The sequence below is a fragment of the Lonchura striata genome, chromosome 5, assembly GCF_050655825.1.
Source record: "Lonchura striata isolate lonStrDom1 chromosome 5, ASM5065582v1, whole genome shotgun sequence".
Taxonomy (NCBI): domain Eukaryota; kingdom Metazoa; phylum Chordata; class Aves; order Passeriformes; family Estrildidae; genus Lonchura; species Lonchura striata.
In genome coordinates this window covers 50,874,442-50,896,431 of record NC_140707.1, presented here as the reverse complement: position 1 = coordinate 50,896,431, position 21,990 = coordinate 50,874,442, and the positions used below count along the sequence as shown (strand labels likewise).

Here is a 21,990-nt window from a genome sequence, read left to right as displayed (position 1 = left end):
GAGGGCGGCCGCGGCCCCGGCGCCGCCCCGTGGCGCAGGCGCAGCGGGGGCGCGGCGGCTGCCGCAGCAGGAGCGGCGGGCGGCGGTGTCGGTGCCGCCATGGCGGACGGCGAGGGCTTGCTGTCCGTGGACTACGAGGTGTACGGCAAGGTGCAAGGCGTGTTCTTCCGCAAGCACACGCAGGTGCGTGCCGCGGTCCCCGGGCGGCTGCCCCGCCTGCCCGCGCACCCGCTGTCAGCGCGCTGCGGGCGCCTTGAGGCGCCGTGGGCGGGCGGGCGGCGTCCCGGCCGCGGCCGAGGCTGAGCTCCGGCTGCTGCTGCAGGGGGCAGCCCGGCATCGCGGTGTTGCTGGCTGCCCGGCCGGGTTATGTAAGCATGGCTAAAGAGTGAGATTCAGCCCCAGTTTTACGCGTGAAAGAATATATTGAGTAGTCGAGTAGATCCTCCGCGGCTTTCCTGTTGCCTGAGCCACAGGAACTTCCTTGGAGGTCTGTGTCTTGCCAGCAAAATTGGCTCCTGTATGTGAATGTTGTTCTATTGCTCTCTTACAGTTTGGATTAACCTCATTTTGCTCTGCATTGTCTTCTCAGGGAGAGGCTAAGAGGCTGGGGCTTGTTGGCTGGGTCCGAAATACCAGCCATGGCACTGTGCAAGGGCAGATCCAGGGTCCAACTGCCAGGGTGCAGGAGCTGCAAGAATGGCTCAGGAAGATAGGAAGTCCCCAGTCCCGTATCAGCCGAGCAGAGTTCAGCAATGAAAAGAAGATTGAGGCACTGGAGCACAAGGAATTCCAGATTTTGAAGTGACTTTGTCCAGGAAGAAGCAGTCTGGGAGCGTGAGCTGCCCTCACGGAACATTGCCTCTCTTCCTCGCTCATTCAGTCAGCCAATGTTCAGCTCTAGAGAACTTTATTTTATTACATTTCTAATTTATTGTTTTGTTTGTTTGATGCTCAGCTTTTCACAGAATTCCAGTGGGTAGAGCTATGTTGTCTCTGTTAAAGGGGCTATTCAGGGCCAGAACCTCTGCTTACACATGTATGTGGTTTCGGGAGTTGTACATAAGATAAATATGATATTTTTAGCGTGTGGTACTCATATGAAGGAAATCACAGGCTCAATGCCACTAGAAAACATCGCTAAAAACATTATTTCTGTGTACTAAATTTCTCGGGAAAAAATTATTTTATCCCAGAACTTCATATTTCACGTAGAATAAAATTGCTTGGATTTCGCCTGCTGTGTGGCATGGATGTCGGATGGAGGGGCTAAGCGGATGACGGCCAAAGCTGCCGCTGTGCGGGAATGGCCGGGGGAAGCCGTGCTCCCGGCCTCTCTGGGCCCGGTCGGGTGGGAACTACAACTCCCGGCGTGCTCTTGGCCGGGCCCCGTCCTCGCGCGGCTGCGCACGCGCTGCCGGGGCGCGCGGCGGCGCGGCCGTTGCGGTGCGCGCCGAGGGCCGGGACGCGGCCGCGGGGAAGGGGGAGCGGAGGGCGCTCCGGCTGTGAGGGGAGCGCACGGACGGCGTGTGGCGGCGAGCTGAGCCGCGGGTCCGCGCTGCCCTCGTCAGCCCCCGGGGCCGGGCAGCTCCGGAGACCTGTCGCAGCGGCGGCACCGGATCCCCAGGCACGGCTAGCAGGCCCCTTGAAGCCACTAGGAAACCAGTAGGCGCCAAGGACTTGAAAACAGTGGGTTCTCTTTCGTATAAACAGCTTGCTCTTTGTGCCTGACACCCATTGCCAAGCTTGCTTTACTCCTTTCCTGGATAAGTAGCAGCCGATGCTATTTGACCAGGACTGTCAATTTTTGTGGGGACGTAGAGGTGAAATTAGGAGAAGAGCAGCTTTCTGCCCAGTTCTTGGTGATATTTATAATTCTGATGAAAGTTGCAGTAGAAGCCTTTTGCTTGCAGATCCTTTGAGTTTTGCCTCATATGGTAGGAGTGTGATTTGGATATGCTAAGTTTGAGAACACAGCATTTTGTTAGTAAGGAGCTTAGGCTCAGGCTCTGGCCATCTACCCTGAAGGCCCTGACAATGTATAGTCAGAACGTGAGCATGAAAGTAATCACAGCAAAATGCCTCTGAATGCAAAAAAAAAAAAAAACCAAAAAAACCCAAACCTTAGGAAAATGTATTTATGAGGGTGAATGAAATAAAAACAAATCAAAGTCTTTTCAGGTCTTTAATTTGTATTTATTTAATTTTTTTCCCCTTGTCTTTCAGTGTTTTAAGGAACATGGAGCAGTGAGCTCCCTGCAGTTTCTTGTGTTTCTCATCTACTAGATTCTGACATGATCAAACGTTTGGTGGAAGATGTGCGAGCCAGGTTGCGTTCTGAAGTCACTGTCAACTCGCTCGGACACTGTGTTGAGGAGCTTGTCCTCAATAGCATCGATGCCAAAGCAACATGTGTAGCTATCAGGGTGGATTTGGAAGCTTTTAAGATCCAGGTGGTGGACAATGGCTCTGGGATGGGGAAGGAGGACCTAAAAGCTGTTGGAAAGCGCTACTTCACCAGCAAGTGCAGCTCAGTGAGAGACTTGGAGAACCTGACTTTCTATGGCTTCAGAGGAGAGGCTTTGGCAAGTATAGCCAACATGGCCAGTGTAGTGGAAATTTCATCTAAGACCAGCAGGACAGCAAAAACGTTTATGAAGCTGTTTCACAATGGACAGGCACTGGAAGTATGTGAAGCTGAATTGGACAGACCAAGTGGCGGAACTACGGTGACCGTGTGCAATCTGTTCCATCAGTTACCAGTGAGGAGAAAGTGTATGGATCCTGTGCTGGAAATTGAGAGAGCGAGACAGAAGGTCGAGGCTGTTTCGCTAATGCATCCTTCTGTTTCCCTTTCTTTAAGAAATGATGTTTCTTGTTCTATGGTACTTCAGCTCCCTAAGACAAGAGATGTATACTCTCGGTTTTGTCAAATTTATGGACTGGGCAGATCTCAGAAGCTGCGAGAAATAAATCACAAATCTGGGGGATTTGAGATAAGTGGTTTTATCAGTACCGAGGGACATTACAATAAGAATATGCAGTTCTTGTATGTGAATAGGAGGCTTGTTTTAAAGACAAGACTACATAAACTAATTGATTTTTTATTAAGAAAAGAAAGTGTAATTTGCAAGGCAAAGAGTGTCCCTGCAAACCGACAGGCTAGTTCAAGTCCTGGTCACCATCGCTCTGGGCCAGAGTTGTATGGGATCTTTATTCTCAATGTAACCTGTGCATACAGTGACTATGATGTGTGCCTGGAACCTGCAAAGACTCTGATTGAATTCCAGAACTGGGATGTTCTTCTAACTTGCATAGAGGAAGGAGTGAAAATATTTTTGAAGCGAGAGCATTTATTTATTGAACCTTGTAGTGAGGACATCAGAGAATTTAATGAACGTAATGACTTTTGTTTGCATAATGCTCCAGTTCTGAAGCCTTCAATTCTTGATGAGAAGAGCATCCAAGAAAGTTTTAAGAAAGCATGTAATGAAATTGTGGATTCTTATGAAATATATAGCTTGCAATCAAAAGATGTCAAGAGGAAATCCATTACTGGGAAAAAAAGTTCAAATCTGACAGAGTCAAGTAAAAATATACAGGAAACTAAAAATGCCCCAGTTCAGAACACTGCTGAATCATCTGATCCATGTAAAAACAATAAAGCAGAGATTCCATTGCCAAGCAAAGATGACACAATTTCTGATTTAATTAAATCAAATACATCCGAACAGGAGCCAAAATACACTAAGAGTTCCCAAAAAGTATCTGATACTCATCTGAAACCTTCAGAACATCTTTGTTCCTCTTTCAGTGGAGGGCCCAGATCAGAAATAAGAGAAATAGATGGTTGTGGTGACCTAGGGGATTGTGCAGAGAATAGTATAAAAGATGTGGGCAGCCAGCAAGGTCAAGTAACACAGGAAAGCAGTAAGGTTCTTGTCTTAAATAAGGATGTTATTCAATCACTGCTTGAGAGAGAAGACCCCACTGAAACAGCAGTGGCACCTGAAACTGTCTCTGGAAGTTCATTAATGAGACTGTGTAATGCAAGAAGAAACAGGGGGATAGCTGAAGTGATAGATGATGCCAGAAGAGGGGCTGTTAGTTCAATGCCATTAAAGTTGTGCCTTACAGACCTCATAAAAAGTGTTATTCAAAATGAGTCCCCACATGACTGTGAACAAACAGAAACAAATCCTGCATTAAACACACCATGTAGGCCTGGCCCTGTCAGTGCCAAGGATATTTTTGACCACAAAGTGAATGTTGTGATTCAGTCTTCAAATGCTAAGGGTATTTCCAGTAATACTAATAAAGAATATACAGCTTCTCTTACCAGACAGGTGGGCATGACTGATGGTAATGAGAACAAACCTTTGTCACATCGGCGGAGGGAGGAGATAGCTGTGCCTACTGCTGCCCATAAAAGACCTTATGAAATGTTGAACAATACGGAATTGCCGCTGGCATCTTCTTCAGGTATTCCTCGTAAGAAAATTGTTATCAAAACCACAAGAAAACAGATAGCTGTGCCAAGATCACAGCCCTCTAAGAAACTGAGCTTGTCCACACAGCTGGGATCATTAGAAAAGTTCAGGAGGTATTATGGGAGAGTTAAGGCTATGCTACCAACACCCATGTCAGAGCGAAATGAATGTGGTCTCCCAGTTCTTAATTCAGAAACTAACTGTGATTTTTCAAAGAATGGGAATGGCAATCATGATAACTTTGGCAGTTGTAAAACTCTACCTGCAGAAGATACAGATTCTAATAGTATTAGCCAAGGTTTTGGTTCCTTAGAAAATACTTTATTTTGCAGTGAAAAAATGTCACAGGACAAACAGGCCCTTTGTCAGAGTCCTTTGACATTGTCTGATTACTCTCTGGTTAGTAACAAAGATACAAGTTGTAAAAGATCTCCAGGATCATTATCATCCAAACTGTCCAAAATGAAAACTGATCACAAAGAAGTAGGACAACTTGGTGAACCGTTCCAAACAGACTCAAATAGAAAAGACGACCATTCTTTTGATTGTGAATCCTCAAATAATGATTTTTTGTATAATGTTTGTCAAACATATAAATCCTCAGTGGAAAAAATGAGGGAGTGTAAGTCCAGCATTTCTAAGGAGGCTGTGTGCTCGCAATCAGATGGTGTGATAGCAGAGTCTGTGAAGAGTCCTATCAGCTCATCATCTCTCAGCAGTATAGAAGGAGAGTACACAGTCTCTTCAGTTTTATCATTACCTGCTAAAAATGATTGTACTAACATCATCTGTAAAGATAAAAGTATGTTAGGTGAATCCTCAGAACAAAATATGAAAGATACTGAGGTTCCACATGTGACCTTTCAAAGGAACTTGGAGTTCTCTGCTGACAACACAAGAACAGACAATCCCAGGAATGAGTTGTGTTCTGTCTGGCTGCAAGATTTTGATGCTTTGTCGGGTAAGACTGTATACATCAATAAAGCAACGGGACTCAGCACCTATGGCACTCCTCCTAGTGAAGGATGTCAAACTGCCTGCATTCAAGATATTACAACAATGGCTGTGAATGTTGTTTCAGAGAATGGTAAGAGGGGTGGTGGTTGTAAAAATGGGAGGAAAACTGTTCTAGGTGCATGAAATAATCTTGCTGGCTGCACCTGAGACCTTTTACTGAATTCTTCACTACCTTATAGGTAATAGCTGCATGGAAAACAAGAAAGTGTTGGGAACTATGGAGACAGTAAAACATTAACAGTAAAGATATTAAAAGATCATTTTAAATGAAATGGTAAAAAGAAAGTTTTCAGCATCATGACAATTAACAGCTGCCTAGTTTTTCACTCGGCATCATGACATTCTCTGTGATAACAGTTATATGTAATTGTTGTCACATATAAAATGAGAAACATACTTCAAAGTAAGTGTACCAGAAAAGTACTGTGTTTTTTACCATTTTGTCCTAAACAGTTATGTTTCTAAGAATGTGTTGTTAAAGAGAGCTTTATGACCTTTTTTCAAACTGCATACAAAATTTAAAGCAACCCTTGAAAGATGAATAAAAAATCTAACTTCACTGAGAATGTGTAGTCTCCTGTCCATGGGTTTTAGAAGGCAGGCTATTCTTTCACACTTTTTAGCAGATGATGTACAGCATTGTTGCTGTTTTGATGGTGGAACTTCTCTACTAGTGAAAGAACCCTGCATTGTATTATTCTTTCAGGGGCATGGTGTTCATGAGTCTTCACTGATCTGTCTATTGGGTTTTGACTTTCTGTATCTTCCTAATCTAGTTTGTCTGCCTAGTACTGTCTTCGATAATTTTCTGTTCAAGGGATATATCTGTGTTCTTGTTGTTGTTCATTCTGTCTATAGGCAGATTTTATGAGTGAAGATGCAGCCATTCTTGGTGTAGACTTTATTTTCTACTGTATAATTTGTTTTGAAAAAGTAGTTTGGACTTCTTTCTAGTTATCATGTAAAATAATTGTCTAATCAATTGTCAGGGCATTTGGTTTGTTCCAGTTTTGTCTGTTACTTCCTTGTTTGTCACCAGTCACAGAAACACTGGTGCAGTAGCTGTTTCAGTTGCTGAGCTCTTCTTATGTATAATAATTGATGTCAAAAGCTTTTAATATCTATTTTGTTCCATTGCAGAAAATTTGATGCAAGTTTTTATTAATCAAAACTACTTGCAAGTGCAAATATACACTCCTTGACTTGCATTTTAGTTTCTGTGGTATGCCAGTTTTGTTGCCCACAGTATTCTTTAGTAACCAACCAAAGTCCTAAGATGCAGACCTTGACCTTCTATCCAAAATGTTGGATAGTGAATTCATGTTTATAGAGTTAATACCTCATGTACCCTTATGCTTTCAGATGATGTAGAGTCAGTAGGTTTTGAAGACATATATTGTATTGCATCTTTTTACATCCCATGGCACTGTTCTTAGCCTCAGCATTGGTGTTACTCTCCATTTATCAGTGGTGCCAGTCTTTCTAAACTCTGTCAGTTCTTTGGGGAGATGTCTGATTTTATTATTTTCTTAGATTAAGAGCTGGACCTCCCAAATCTTCACAAGGTGTTTGAACTGTGGCTAGATCTTATAGGTCTTAGGCTTTCAAAGTTCAACAAACACGTTGTTTCATATGTTTTTGAAGCAAAGGATGTTTGTTCCTTTCAGCCATAGGAATAAGCATAATTGTGTCCTAACACAGCATTCACATCTCTTAATGTTGAGCACTGTTTTGGACTGCTGCTAATACCCAGGAGCAGAATAATTTTCTCATTTGTATGCTTTCATTTTGCTTTTTAGAGTAGTGTCAGTAACCCCATGGTATTGACTTAGAATTTTGTAGTCCCTAAGAATAGCATCTCATACACAATTCTAGGGAAGTTACACTGCTTAGCAATAGGTGGAAGTAGGTAAGAATAATCCATATCCTCTTTTTCATGACAGCAGTGGCTGTCTGTCATCTTTTCCAGCCACAAGCCATGTGCTTAAGAGATGTTAGATTTTGTAGGCCAGACCCAGGCATCTTCATCCTGATTAAACTGATTGCTACAGGAAAATTCATCAAACTTAATTCCACCATTGGATGCCTTTTAGAACAATGCATTTGTAGTAGGAAACTATCCTAGCTCAACCTGATCCTTCTTGTTATGCCAGCTATATTGGCAAATTTTTTTCTTTATGTTATGTCATTACACTGGTATATCTTCATGATCTGAGGCAAGTGAAAATGAACGCTCAAGTATGGTAATTGTATGGGGGTTGCCTGCATGAATTATACACATTATTATCCTATGATAATGTTATTTGTCTGAAGAATTATATTACTAGTATCTCTGCCAAGTCTGAAGTCTCACCAGCCTTGGAGCAAGTAAATCCTAACTTTCTGAACAATATATATCTCGAACAAGGATTTTTCCTTCAAGAAAAAACAGGGAGGTGACTTTTTGTCTATTACATATATAAAATACTGGACATGTATTGTTACATATGATAGATTCTTCAGTGAACTTGAGAGATTTTGTCTTTTCATTACAATAGCTATAAAAGTTCTGCCAGAGTCTGAAGTAGGCAGCATTCTTCAATTTCCCACAGTTTAGCAGGAACTACATTAGGCCATTTTGTCCTTTCCTCAGGGTTTTGTGACAGTGGAATGCTGAGTTACTCTCCAGTGCTGGGCTGTCAGTTTGGATTCTTGAAAGGATTCTCAGTCGCCAGGGTCACTGGTCCTCATTAGAATGGAGCCAACAGTCAGGAGTCTGTGGACTGGCCTAAGATTTCATAGAGCGTTTTCACACTGAGCTTATCAGCACACAGCTGGTTTTCTTTGGCATTATCACTCTGCCTCTTTTCCTGAATGCACACCCTTAATTTCTTGGTAGAAAGGAACTTTATTAATTCATTATTATTTCACAAAGAATGAAAGACTGAATTGTACCAAAGGAAGGGTGAAATGTTTACCAGTGTGGTGGAAATCTGAGCCACTTTTCTTAATGCTCTTGATAACAACACAAGTTTGTAATATTAAATCATTTCTGGGTGGGTGGGAACATATTGTTGGACTAACTCTTGTTGCCTTGTGTGGGCTCACTGATGTGTAGTTTTCAGTTTTACAAATTCCTGATAACTGTATTAAGTATTGATAGGAATGGTGATAGATAACAGATTTGCTGCTCCTTAATAGGGAATTCAACAATGTTTTGATCTCTGATAGATTACTATATGAGTTCTTTCTCTTTGGGGAAACACTTCTGGTTGCACTAATTCTGGAAATAATTATTACTAGTTTAAGGCAGCAGCCAATTTTTAAATACAGTCCTGCAGAAACCATGGTAATATTTTGACATTTCCCAAGGCATGTATGTCTGATAATTCTCAGTTTTTTACATATGTGTTGTCATTTCTCAATATTAGGTTGCAAAATCTGTGTGATACGCAAAATTTTACAGGGCTAAGCACATGCTCCTTTGTAAGAATATAATAAATGTATAGCTTTTAGTAATTTTGCATACTTCTTATTATGCAGCAGTTAATTTATTTTTGTTTAGGGTTTCAGTTCAGATGCCATCCCTTTAGAAGTGAGATTGTGCTTCCCTTCCTTCCTAGACCTCAAAAAGAGAAGACTCAGGCAAGCCAGAATCTGAGAGGTAGGGCCAGCTTTCCAGGACACAGTGTTCTGTGGTAAAAACAAATCAAAGAATTCTCCCAGATGTCCCAACAGGAACCCAGAATTACTCAAGGTCTGTTAACAATGGGACTGTGTGAGTCATCTCAAATCTAAAACTGGAAAAAAAAAATTTGGGTTGAAGACAGGTTAAATAATACTTATTTACAGGATGAAATTCCCAGTTCTTTGTTGAATTATGTCATGAGTTTAAAGAATAATTACCTACTCCCTTCTTTGTACTCATTCCAGCCTGGGAATGTGAAAAATCATTTCAATCCTCACACTATTTTTTTTTGCAGTGGAAAGGATGAAATAATCTTTTTGGTATGTAACTTTGTCCAGAGGGAGTGGGTAGCTAAACAGGTCTTTCTTTCCTTACCATCTCTTCACACCTTTTCCAGGCCTATTGAATTGTGCTGCAGCATTTTCAGAAGTCAGAAAGATGCACATTGCCCTTCCTAGTTAAAGCAGACAGTAAAGAAGCCTAGTGCCATGTTCCATTATTTACACTCTCCCCTTTTTATGAAGGAAAAAAAGAAATAATACTTGTGTGAGGTTGAGGTCCCCAGTGAACATTCTATTGACAGATGGTGGTAGTTCCTGTATAATCTGTGTTTTCATTCCTAGATGCTGAAGGGGAGTCTCTCCAGTCATTGCTTTTGGAATGGGATAATCCTGTTTTTGTTCCCTGCCCAGAGGTAAGTAGGTATTACCTTGCATCTCATGTTGAAATAGGAATAATTTTAGATTTTTGTTATTTTCTAATATTGGGGCCAAAATTTCAAATATAATGATTGTTGCATATAGGTTATCCAAGGATGTATTACACTATGGACCTGGATTGGTTTTTATAGGCTGTTTAGATGCAAGTAATTTTTGTGGATTTATTCAAAGAGAGGCAGGTATCAGGCTAATCTTTAATTTTACATAATTCCAAAACCAAAGCATTGTAAACCATCTTTCCCTCTACAGAGGTAGTAATCTCAAAATTAAAAGTTATTGAATGACAAAATTGTGTCTATCTATAGAGATAAAATAACCCAGGTTTGAACAGGTCTTAAAAGTGTATTTTACCATAACTGTTTTAAAAGCGTGGCAGGATTACAGCATGTGAGAGGGAAACAATGTTGGAGCTTTTAGAAAAACTTCCTTTGCTGTCATGAGGTAGCATTATCTTTAATCCTCATGTTGTGTGTGTGTAAACATATGTATGTAACCATTTCCACCTGCAAACAATAGGCACAGAGCTGCAAACCACCTGCTGGTGAGTTTCTGGAAGGGAACACTTCTGTTCAGTCCTTGCAGTGACGTGTGCTCTGACTCATTCCGGGGTAATGCATTCTTTGTAATGCCATCCCCTGAGAGCTCACTTAGGCTGATAATTAACTTCAGCTTTTGATAGGTACTTGGAATCAGCTGGACTCATTGAAATTACCAGGTAATAGCCAGATGGGAAAGATACATGGGGACAGAAGCAGAGGAATTGCCAGATGATTTTTTAAATTGGTGTTATTCTTGTGTAGAAAGCTTGGTTTGTGAAATGCAGAGTTATTTCCAGTTTTTGTTAAAACTAGTCCATTTAAAGTATTTGCTCTGTGTGTTTGGAGGTTTTTTGCCATATCATTGAGCCTTTCCTTGATGTGGAATCCTGTTTTTACAGATTGCAGTTGATGTGACCAGTGGTCAGGCTGACAGTTTGGCTGTGAAAATTCACAATATCTTGTATCCTTATCGTTTCACCAAAGACATGGTTCGTTCGATGCAGGTACAATATAATCTATTACTAGCTTTCATCCCCAAAATCCTACTCAGCAGATGGGATTTGCTGATGTTTCTACCTGGTAGGAAAGAAATATCCAGGAAAACAGGTCATATTCCTAATTTTCATGAGCACTAACACATTTATAGGTCATGTGTGATAAAGAAGATGTGTGTCATGCCATATCTTAGTATCATCTCGTGGTTAATCAGCTATCTTCAAGTGACTCTAAAACTACTTGACTAGTATGATTACATCAAAATCAAGAGATAGCCCTGTTACTGCTGCTTAGAAACATTAACTAAATTATAGTTCAATATACAATTTTTATATTTGTTGTTTAGCATTTTCGTTTTTCATATTTCTCTTAAATGTGTCCCGTATCTTCCTTTTTTATTTACCTTAGAAATTTAATTCCTTAGCAGAGTGATCAAATCAAATCCAAGATTTAATGGAAAAACTTGAAATTTCACCCTAATATTTATGTCTGCAATTAAAAGTGATTTTTAAAAGTGGCATTATAACATCAAATTTTACTATTTCAGTGGTTTTTTATTCAAATGTTTTGATTGTTAGCTTAAAAGCTAATGTAAATATAAGTCTTCAACTTACATGTGTGATGGTTGGCTTGGGTAGAAATGCCAGGGTGGATTTTCTCCCTCTCTTGCATCCCACTGACAAAAGGCTTGCAGGTCCAGCTGGCACTACTCTAATGCAGTCAGGTTGCTGACTTAGTGCAGGTTCTGACTGTGGGAGACATGGTAATGTTCATCTCCAGGGTGGACAAAGATTCAAATAATTCCCTTACTTACATTGTGAGTGCATGAGTAATAGGAGTAAAAAAAAGTTACTGCAGTGAACAGGTTATGTTTCAGTGAACAGGTTATGTTTCACAAAGACAAGAGAGGAAAGATGGAGAATGGAAAGTAGCATTTATCTGTTTTCTCATGATAAGAACTGTTCTTTAAAACTCACTGAATGTTTCTGTGATTACCTGTGTCATCTTTTCCTTTCTATGTTTTTAAGAAGGCAGAACTAGAGGAAATTACTACTTCTTATCTCTGAAAAACCTAAATACTGCCTTCAGTACCCTATAGCAATTTTGAGACTCTCTCTACAAAAGATTAAAAGCAGAAAATATTTCATCATGCAATAGGAAAAGAATAAAAAAAATTAGTTGTTTATCCCTGCAAAGAAATAGTCATCCATTAATTTTCACCTATCAGGTAAACAATGCACATGTTGTGAAACAGAGAATTCAGGGTGAGCTGTCTATGTGACATTGTGAGAAATTCCTCCATAACACCATATCTATATATTAGAAATCTAACTATAAGATACTGAAAGCATTGTGCACCTCATCTCAGTATTGTCTATTGCTCTGGTTGATTTCTGATGCTTGAGGGGAAAGTGAAATCAAGTCATAAAGGCAAATTATAAATCAAAAAATGAAGGGAAAAATTGCTTCATTTCTTTTGCAGATGATTAGCAGGTTAAAATAAGCTGTTTATGTTATCTTTTGGTGATATCAACAGATCAATTACTCAGAGCCACAGTGCACAGCTTTCATTTCCAACTTAAGGAGGTCTCTACATGACTATTTAATTCACCTTAGAACAGTTAGTACTCCTGCCCTTATTACTATCTTTAGAAAAGTTTATCCAGATTTTTTTTTTAATTTTGAAACTTTCTCTTAGATCCAGACTAAACTGTTTCACGACCATTTAATAGTCATTTGACCTTCTACCAGTATTATCTTTTACCTTAAATAATGCCTGCGTTTTCCATATTTAGTTCCCATATTTACAATTGATAAATAACTATATAGCTTCTCAGTATAGTTTTGCTAGGCCTTTTGGGTTTGGAAAGATGTGGCTTCCAGTCCTCTAGTCGTCATACTAGCTATTTGATGGTCTTGATCCATTTTGATTTTTTTTTTGTTTGTTTGTTTGTTTGCCTTCATTTTAAAAATAATTGTACTGCTCTATAATGAGTTTTATGAGTATCTTACAGGTTCTTCAGCAAGTGGACAATAAATTTATTGCTTGTTTAATTAACACTAGGAATGGAGTGGAAAAAAAGGCAGGTAAGACTGGTTAATAGCATGAAGTTGAGGTGGCTGTCAAGTAGACTGCAGAGGGAGCACTGTCCTATTTGTAATCTCTTCTTGCCTTGGGATGATATTGTTAGTAGAGGAAAACCTTAGTCTTTGCTTGAAATTTCTTGGATCTTCTTTGTCTTTATTTTGGACGTTGCTGAGTGTTCCTACCGCCTTCAGATTAATTTTATAAAAATAGATTGTACTCAAATTGCTAATACCTTTCAGGCTCTGTTCACAGTGTCTGGACATATTCATTGTTGAAGTTTTCTGAAGCTGTACAAAAAAGGCATTTAAAATCAGTAGTTTTTGTATCATTTTAAAGGACTGTGTCAAACAGAACAGTTTATAAGTGATCTCTGCTCTCATTCTGAAGTTAGATGAAGATGTCAATAGACAAGTGTTTGTGACTCAATTTAATTACCAAATTTAAGCACCATTTCAGACCACTGAATTTCTGTTCTGTAGTAACTTTATGTTCTGCCAACACAGCCTCCTCCTCACTTTGTTTCTGTGAATCAAGCTGATACTTATCTTCTAAATGTGGCCTCTGGGAAGTGGTTGTTCTTCCTGACTCCTGCAGTTGTCTGGTACAAAGTTGCCTATTTCTCATCTGTTGTGGTACATTTTTAGATGGAAACCTCTTGATTTTGGTGGACCAACATGCAGCTCATGAACGGATCCGCTTGGAGCAGCTGATTGCAGGTGAGGATTCAGGTGGTCTAAGAAACAAAGATGATCAGTGCACAGAAAAGTACAAATGAGCTCTCTGGGATGTACAGAACTGATAGGATATCCATTTGACATCTTTATCCTGATTCATAGAAGAGTGCAGACATTCAGTATCTGTAGCAGTCATAATATTGGCAGCTGAAAATTCTTACAGCCTTTCCAAATATAAAAGATATACTCCCTACCCACAGAACTATTGAACTAAAATAGTGCTGACATAATGAAAGAGCAGGAAGACTGATAGGAAGAACAATGAAGAGGAAATAAAGCAACATCAATACATTTGTGGGGTTATACTGTGAATAATAAGACATAGGATGCCGAGTAAAGAGCCTAGTTCATTTGGTTCCTTTTTAGCTGAATACTGTGCTTAAAGCCTAAAATTTCCACAGTCTGACTGTTTGCAAAGGGATAATAGTCTCCTATGTAAGCTCATTAGCCATTGGTTTCAGCGTTAAAAAGCACAATAGTCATCCATCAAGTACTTAAAAATCATTGACCTTCTCTTACATCAACAAACACTGTGCAGTTCCTGCCGAGTGTTCCAGGAACTCTGCTCCTTTTGGGCAGGTACTGAAAAAAGGTGAAGACTGAAGGGGGAAATGCTTAATGAATAGTATTTTAACTCCATTTATATCTGACTTTTCTGTGGAAAAATTGTTCTCTCTGAGTTGAACCAAATATATCAGTAGGTTGTTTTGCTATTTAGGGTGACTTTTTTTTGGAACTGGTGGGAAAAAACAAAGTGGCATTAACCAACCCTTCCCCAGAGACTGGATGTCTGGTTTGTGACATTCCCAGTCCTCCACAAGTTTCAAGACAAGGCATTCTGTGGTCATTTTTTTAATCCAAGCAGGGGATTATGTGCCAAACCAGAGGGTCATTAAGGGTAATGCCTCCGTAAATATTTTAAGAGGGATGCTTCTAAATGTTTCATTCACAGATTCCTATGAGAAGGAAGCTGCAGCATGTGGAAATAAGAAAATACTGTCTTCCTCCATCTCTCCCCCTTTGGAGATTGAAGTTACTGAAGAGCAAAGAAGATTTCTACGGTTAGTAGTGACAAATAACTCAATTTTGGGGGATGTCTCTGCTGACCAGGAAGATCTCTATATATTGCCAGGTTACTATGAAACTCAGGAGAAAAATTGTTGATTCCTTCCTGAGCAGAGCCCAGTTGGCTCTGTCTGTACTGAGGGAAACAGATACGCTTCTTAGGCTTGTTGTTACAACATCTCAAGACAAAACCCTGGGGTGTGCCATTTCTGTGCCTTTGCAGTGTGCTCTGATTTTCCTGGGAAAGTAAACCTTCATGTGTGGGCCAGAAGACTGCCAAAGCAGCTTCCAACAGTTCCTCCTGTCTGGGGCTCAGGACCTGGGAGTGCACAAAGGAGTGCAGTGCCCAGACTGTCGACCTAGGTACTGACTTCACAGGCACTTTTTGAGAAGAGGAGGATGGGGTATGGAAAGTCTCTATTGTGAATCCTTCAAAAACACATTCCTTTTTCCTAGGTGACTGCCAAGAGTAACTAATGAACACTGTTTCCCAAATGTTTCAGAATGGTGACCTAGCTACAATTAAGATGTTTAACTTTTGTACTTTTAGAGTTTAGATACAGATTTATTGTTGTACTATTGCAGACCTACTGAAGACTCATGAAACTTTCTTTTCCCCAAGATCTCTGTCACTTGCCACATGCATTCATGAGTTTTTTTCAGTGCATTGTTCTGAATTTTCAGATGAAGTTCTGTCAGTATTACCTCATTACTGTTCTTTTTTTTTCTTTTTGTGGTTCCTGTGGCAAGCTCAACAGCAGCTGATTTAGTCCTTATTAAGACTGTTGCCCGTTACAGGGGTACACTTGTTGTTCATTTTTCAGTAATATTTGGATGTCTCTGTTGGTCCCACTTCTCAATGATGTTACTAACGTTACAATATTGTTCAGCTTTATTTTTGCACTCATCTGTGAATATCTTTCATTTCTAATAGATTTACTTTAGAGAATGGATGGCTAAAATTGAATACAATATACCAAGTGAGAAAATCCCATTGATTTGTACCGTAGCTTTGCAGCTGTGCCCATATTTTCTGTTTATTATATCCACACCTGATATTTGGTTTGCTTTTTTGGCTACTGCTATTTGCATGAGCTGCTTGTCTGTGGATAGTCAAGGCAAAGAAACAGAGTAGTGGGGTTATTTTTTGACTTCTTGTTGTTTATGTAGAAGCCAGCCAAATGTCAAATTGCTTCTGATAATTTGTAAATTATCAGTGAGTAAATTCAATTTTTATGCCCATTTTTCACTCATCCTATTGATTTCATTATTCATTTTTCTACTTGTTTTAAATTCTGGTTTAGTTCAACTTAGTCTCAGCTGACCAGAATAATTTTGTGCTTTCTACAATTTTGCTTGCTTGTCCATGCCTCTTTTTTTCCACATCATTAATAAACAGTCATAAGGATACAGATCAGGACTCATGTTGAATGCTGACCATCTGTTGCCAGCATACCTTGCTTCCGTAGTCTCTAGATCATAATAGATGTTGCTTCTCCAGCCATGACAACCTTTTGCACTTCCTTTTTTATCTACTTCTAAGTGGTGGCATTAAAGGCTTTTAGAAAGAGCTAATGCATTCTGAGAGCTACTTTTTTCATCAAGTAAATCACAAGCATTCTACAAAACTGAGTAAGGAAGTAAATCAAAAAGGCATGTGTTTCTTCCAAGGACACTGGTTGAATAGTCAGCACAGAGGGATGCCACTTGTGATTTTCAGCAAAGCTTACTGGTGTTGGCATGCTAGTACTTTTATTGTGTGACTTAATAATTTTTAAATCTGTATTAGCAGTTTATCCCTTTGCAATTGCTCTGTGAGACTATCATTACTAAAAAGTTATGAATGAAAAGTATTATGTGAAAATCTAAATTCTATGGTTATTGTTACTGTCAGACTGTGACTGTATTCTGTGGTAAAATTTGGTGTAATAAAATAACTTGTCTAAAAGACCTTTCACTTCAGCTATGCTTGCAATTTAATTGTTCAGCTGGGCCTCTGGTTCACCTGCAGCTTTGGTTCTGTTATTTATCTACTAAGCATTGTAGTAATGCATTGTTCTGTTGACTCTTGAACTTCCTTCTTTATTTTTTTCTTTTAATAATAATAAAAAAATAGAAAAGCCCAGTTGACTTCAATAGCTGCTTGGATTTTGTCATTTCATTCACAATGGGCTTTTTGTCTTTCTTTCTGTATAGCCTGCTGAAGGCTATACATGTCTTCTTTTTTTTTTTTTTTTGAGTAGAATTTCACAAGCCATGTTCATATGGAGACTAATAATTGTACTATTCTCATTATTGATTTAGGTAAGTTTATATTTGCTTCTTTCTATTTTTTGTTCAAAGAATTTCTTTTCTAGAACTAACCTTTACCACATTTGTTTTAAGTGAATACTCCCTGAATTAATAAAGTATATATTGTTGCAGTTGTTTTCATTTTGAAGATAAGCTCTCATCTATCTGTGAAGTCTCATTTTTGTGTGTGTTTTTCCATCCACTGGCTGACATATGTCATAATTAACTAGAGGTTGTTCTTTCCTGTGTTCTCTTTGCTTAACAGGATATAAATTTCATTACACCATCATAAATTTCTTAAAATATTTTTTCCATTTTAAGTATTTGTTAATATATGTTAATTGAAATCACAGTTCCTTTAGATTAGACTTCAAGTAGTCTTAATGCTGTGTAATTTCAATATTTGGAATGTTTGTATGTTAAACAAGATATCTTGTGCATCTTCAGAAAAGGCAGATTTTTAGATTGAGAAATAAAGCCTCTCTTCACATAGTACAGGAACTCTTAGATCTTGTAGTTGTGGAACATAAAAAATGCACGGTTGATTGGAGTGAAAAAACATGTCTGAATGTAAGCTGAAAGGGCAAAATTACTTGGAATCTCATGAGGCATGGATTTTGAGATGGGAAACTCTTAGAGGAAGTGGTATGAGGAAACTATATATGTAGACTACAGAAATATTTACATGTGCTGTGGAGTCATAGATACAGTGGTTGATGTCTTATTTCTGTTGGTTTTTTTTTTTCCTCAGATGCTGCTACAAAAATTTGGAGGACTTGGGTCTTGAATTGTCATTTCCTGAGACAAACAACTCCTTGATTCTTGTGAGGAAAGTGCCAATGTGTTTTATAGAAAGAGAAGCCAATGAATTACGACGGAAAAGACAACCTATCACTAAAAGTATTGTGGAGGTCAGCTGTGGAAATGGGTGAAGTTATGATAGTAGGTCTTGTTCTGTGTTCTTGGCCCAGAGTATTTACAGGATCTTGGTTATGAAAGAGACAATGAAGTCCCCTGGCAAATGTGAATGCCATCCCTTTTAGTAGCTAAATAGTACCCAGACTGAAATCACTGAATGAAATCACTATCATTTCAGTCTTCTAACTGAAATGATAGAAGACTGTTTCAGACTTGGACTAGTGGAGAAGCTAAGAAAAACTGTATATAGCAAAGATACTTTAACTGTAAAGATAGTTTACTGCACATGGATTATTAATTGGAAAGTAAATGCTTGAAGGAACAAAAAAATTATTAAATGAAAGAACAGTAAAATTAATAAGTCCTAACAAATAATATTTATTTATCAGCAATATTAAAGTTGCTTCCATCAAATCTCTACATGGTCAGTGGGGCTTTCTAAATACCACTGTTTCAGATGTTCTGTAGTTTGAGGGAGAAATTTCTGAAGTGATACTTGCAGTGGGAGGTCAGGACTTCCACCTAGATCTTCCAGACTGTGGTCACTGTATTATGAACAGTATCACTTTTTCTTATTCTGGCAGTCACACAGTAAATTATATGCAGATGTGAACAAAATGTAGGGTAGGGGGATGGAAGGGAAAAATAGCAACTGATGACATTACCTTTTCTCTTTCTAGGAGCTTATTCAAGAACAAGTTGAGGTGAGTTGCTGTCTACTTCTAGAGTTGACTATAACATGCGAAGCTTACTACGTGAATCAAAGGGAGTGTGTTGAGCTTCAAATGAGAGAGTGGACTAAATAATCCCCTAGCTTTTCCTCATTTTTAGTTTTCTTTGTGTTACAGTTCTTTTTTTTTCATATTAAATGGAAAGTAATATGATGTTCCCTTTACTGCTTTTAGCTATTGCAGACCACAAGAAGAGGAGCACGAGGGACACTGCCTCTGACATTTCTGAAGGTGTTAGCTTCCCAGGCCTGTCATGGTGGGGAAACTGTACTTTTCTTTCATTCTTTCTCCTTTTGTCTTTTTTTTTTTTTTTTCCCCCAAACCTTACTCTCTACACATCGTCCTCCCTGGGGCAGTGTTTGGATGTGTTTGCAGCTATTGTAGGGTTAAAGACTATTTTTAGGGATGAGGAGGTAATGCTCATGGACAGCACTAAGGGATAAGCGATACTCCCCCAATTTAGTCATGTATAGGCCTAAGATACTTCCCAACCTTCATGTGAAACATACAGTTCACAGGTGTATTCATCTGTGTGCACTCTAAACCATTCAGATAACAGCTCTGTGATGGGCCAAGGGGAAAGGTGCTAGAATCTGCTTGAAAGCATGCAGTAAAGAACACTTAGGCACTCTTTCAAAATTTTAAATTTCCTTTAAGTATCCCAAGTGGTAGTTTAAATGTGCCTCCAATATATCAGGTACTTTTGGAAGGAATGTGGTAAAAATTTACATCTTTTCAGGGAACTGTTGCTTTCTAGCACCCAGCAGTGAGCAGGCCTTCTTGGTGTTGACTGCAGTAGGTCCAGCCTCTTGTTGCAATTCCTTTGCCATATACAGTATCAACAAGATCACACTGAAAGGGCAAATGTGAAGCAGAAGTATCTGTTTTCTCAACAATGTCTCAATTTTCAATTGGCAGTCAATAGGTTTTGGGTTTTTGTGTCTAAAAAAGGATCAAAGATGAAAGCATATTGCAGATGGTCTTGTGCATCTGTAAAGGCTGAAGTTTGCAAACACCTCTGGAATAACTCCCTAATGTTCTGCTTGAATTTCTTCTGGATGCCTTTAAGTGGTCATTTGTGAGACTGGACTTGGTGGCAGGGTTAGAACTTGGTTTCAGAAGTGATACCTGTCCGTGGCAGTCACAGAGAGCCACTAAAGCCTTTGAAACTGTTATTAACTGTTGTCTTGGTTTAATACTTCTTGATTTGTGAACTGTTTCCAACTTCAGCTGTAACACACACACAAAAAAGCCCATTTGCCTCTTGCAACGTTACCTGACATGCCAAAATGTAATAGTCTTACCATCCATCAGACTTGGACTACGTTAAAGTTTAAGCCATGGAAAGCTGATCTCCTTATACAGCAGACTCTTTAACTGAGCTGAGCCCCAGGTCTGCCACACTGCAGCTTTTGGGTTGTCTTTGCAGCCTCTCAGTTAATCTTTGGGAGATGCCCCCAAAGTTTTCACTAAAAACCACAGCTGTAGAAGGAAGTGAAGTCCTCTTTGGCAGCAGGGGCAAGAATGTGTCTCTCTTTTTCAGGAGCTATTAAGTTTAATGAGCATTTGACTTTGGAGGAGAGCTGCAGGCTTATTGAAGCTTTGTCATCTTGCAAGCTACCCTTCCAGTGTGCTCATGGAAGACCTTCAATGCTGCCTCTTGCAGACATAGACCATCTACAGCAGGAAAAACAGGTACTGTGTGGGCCACACCTCTGGTAATCCATGTTCTGGGTTATCAGAGGTGCATCGTGTATGCGTGTTAGAACTAAGATTGTCTAGTTTGAAACCATCACCACTGGCTTTATTTACTTGACTTATTATGTATTGTTATCAATAAAATAAAACTTCAGGACAAAAGCCATCTGTCCTGTAAACACTTTAGCAAAGATCTTACCATATATTACTTGAATAGTCACACTGACTTGAATAGTGTCCTTAAGGTTAAGCATACAGTTAAAATGCTTGCAGTTTTGAAGTGTAAAATTCGGAAAACATGGAAATTCTAAAATTCTGCTAGTGGCAAAGATGCTAATTAAACAAATGCTTACTTTCCCGAAGTTTAAGATGCTGTAAAATGGGGATAAAGCAAAGGAATAGCAGCATTTATTATAAAATGATAAAATGGTTTGGGTTGAAAGGGACCTTGAAGATCATCTAGTTGCCATGACTATGAACACCTTCCACTAGACAAGGTCACATTTAAATTATATTAAATCAGGTTACATTTAAATTTAAAACAAAATCATTACTCCTCCCTTTTGCTATTACTGTGCTTTATTGAATTGGATTCTGTTGAAAATCAGGTGGGATTTTGAATTAGGTATTAACATAGGAATGACTGTATTAGGGTAAAGAGTATGGAAACACTGAAACTTATTTACTCAATTATGACTTGTGCTTCTTCATTTTTCTCCCTCCAGCCTAAACCAAATTTGACTAGACTGAGGAAGATGGCACGAGCATGGCAGCTATTTGGAAAAAAAAAAGAACCTATTTAAAAAAAGTTAAAACTGTAAACTGCAACTGCTAGAAGCATTGGTATGAGCCATGCTCCTGTTGTTAGACTACACTACCCTGTGTGGAGCCAAATTCTGAGCCAGCGCAGTCACCAAAGCCCTCCTCCGACTACTGACCAAAGAAGCAGAGACCAGCTAGGAGAACAGAGCAGGAGGAGTCCACCCTTGGAGCCTGGAGAAGTATCTTCAACATTAAGGAATTGCACTGTAAGTCTGGGCCCTATGTCAGTGCTGGACTGTTGGGTGCAAGGAGTTGGAGCCATTTGCAGTTACTAAAGTACTTATTTTCTGCAAGGACTGCATAATTCTGCATCATAGAGAGGGGAATTTTAATTAGTGTATTTTACAATACTTTGAAATTTGGCAAGTATTTCTTAATAAAGTTTATACTAAACTCACCTCTTGGGCTCATGGCAGTGGTTGGAATGAGGATCGACCAGCTTCATAGTATATATAGGCCAATTTAGAATCAAGAAACACTTGGCAATGAATAACACAAAGAGCTGCTTTCTCCAGCTCCTTGCAGTTTGTGTTCTTGAGTGAGAGATTTCTAAATCCCCACCTAGCCCTACAGAAATAACTAAATATCCATTTTGAAGACAACTGCTGATGGATTCCTACTCCTGTCACATTTACATGTGAAAACACACTGTAAAGCCTGCTACTGCATCATGTAATGAGTGCTGGCAACTGACTACACTGGTAAAACTCCTGTTAG

The 21,990-nt window shown here is 39.3% G+C and overlaps 2 protein-coding genes across 6 annotated transcripts; both read left to right on the top strand.

The window, feature by feature from the left end:
- Positions 1-36: 36 nt before the first annotated feature.
- Positions 37-1,233, top strand: ACYP1 (acylphosphatase 1). The gene is made up of 2 exons (XM_021542650.3): positions 37-183; positions 590-1,233. The coding sequence occupies exons 1-2, from the start codon at positions 100-102 to the stop codon at positions 803-805; spliced, it is 300 nt and encodes a 99-aa protein (XP_021398325.1). The 5' UTR covers positions 37-99; the 3' UTR covers positions 806-1,233.
- Positions 37-21,670, top strand: MLH3 (mutL homolog 3). Of its 5 annotated transcripts, none has more exons than XM_085580576.1 (13): positions 37-183; positions 2,224-5,574; positions 9,049-9,147; positions 9,795-9,865; positions 10,828-10,932; positions 12,940-13,012; positions 13,658-13,729; positions 14,700-14,808; positions 17,856-18,015; positions 18,703-18,726; positions 18,928-19,009; positions 20,297-20,448; positions 21,177-21,670. In XM_085580576.1, exons 2-13 carry the CDS (start codon positions 2,292-2,294, stop codon positions 21,252-21,254), a joined length of 4,308 nt encoding a protein of 1,435 aa, XP_085436702.1. In that variant the 5' UTR covers positions 37-183; positions 2,224-2,291; the 3' UTR covers positions 21,255-21,670. The 5 variants fall into 5 exon arrangements, with proteins under 5 accessions (XP_085436702.1, XP_085436701.1, XP_031360832.2 ...); XM_085580575.1 differs by lacking the exon at positions 37-183 and adding an exon at positions 1,422-1,686; XM_031504972.3 differs by lacking the exons at positions 37-183; positions 9,049-9,147 and adding an exon at positions 1,422-1,686.
- The last annotated feature ends 320 nt before the right edge of the window (positions 21,671-21,990 follow it).

Coding starts and splice junctions, on each gene's coding strand:
- ACYP1 (XM_021542650.3), top strand. CDS start 100: ATGGCGGACGGCGAGGGCTTGCTGTCCGTGGACTACGAGGTGTACGGC. Junction 184..589: donor TCTTCCGCAAGCACACGCAG/GTGCGTGCCGCG, acceptor TTGTCTTCTCAG/GGAGAGGCTAAGAGGCTGGG.
- MLH3 (XM_085580576.1), top strand. CDS start 2,292: ATGATCAAACGTTTGGTGGAAGATGTGCGAGCCAGGTTGCGTTCTGAA. Junction 13,013..13,657: donor TGGAGTGGAAAAAAAGGCAG/GTAAGACTGGTT, acceptor GTACATTTTTAG/ATGGAAACCTCTTGATTTTG. Junction 14,809..17,855: donor GAGCAAAGAAGATTTCTACG/GTTAGTAGTGAC, acceptor TTTTTTCCTCAG/ATGCTGCTACAAAAATTTGG.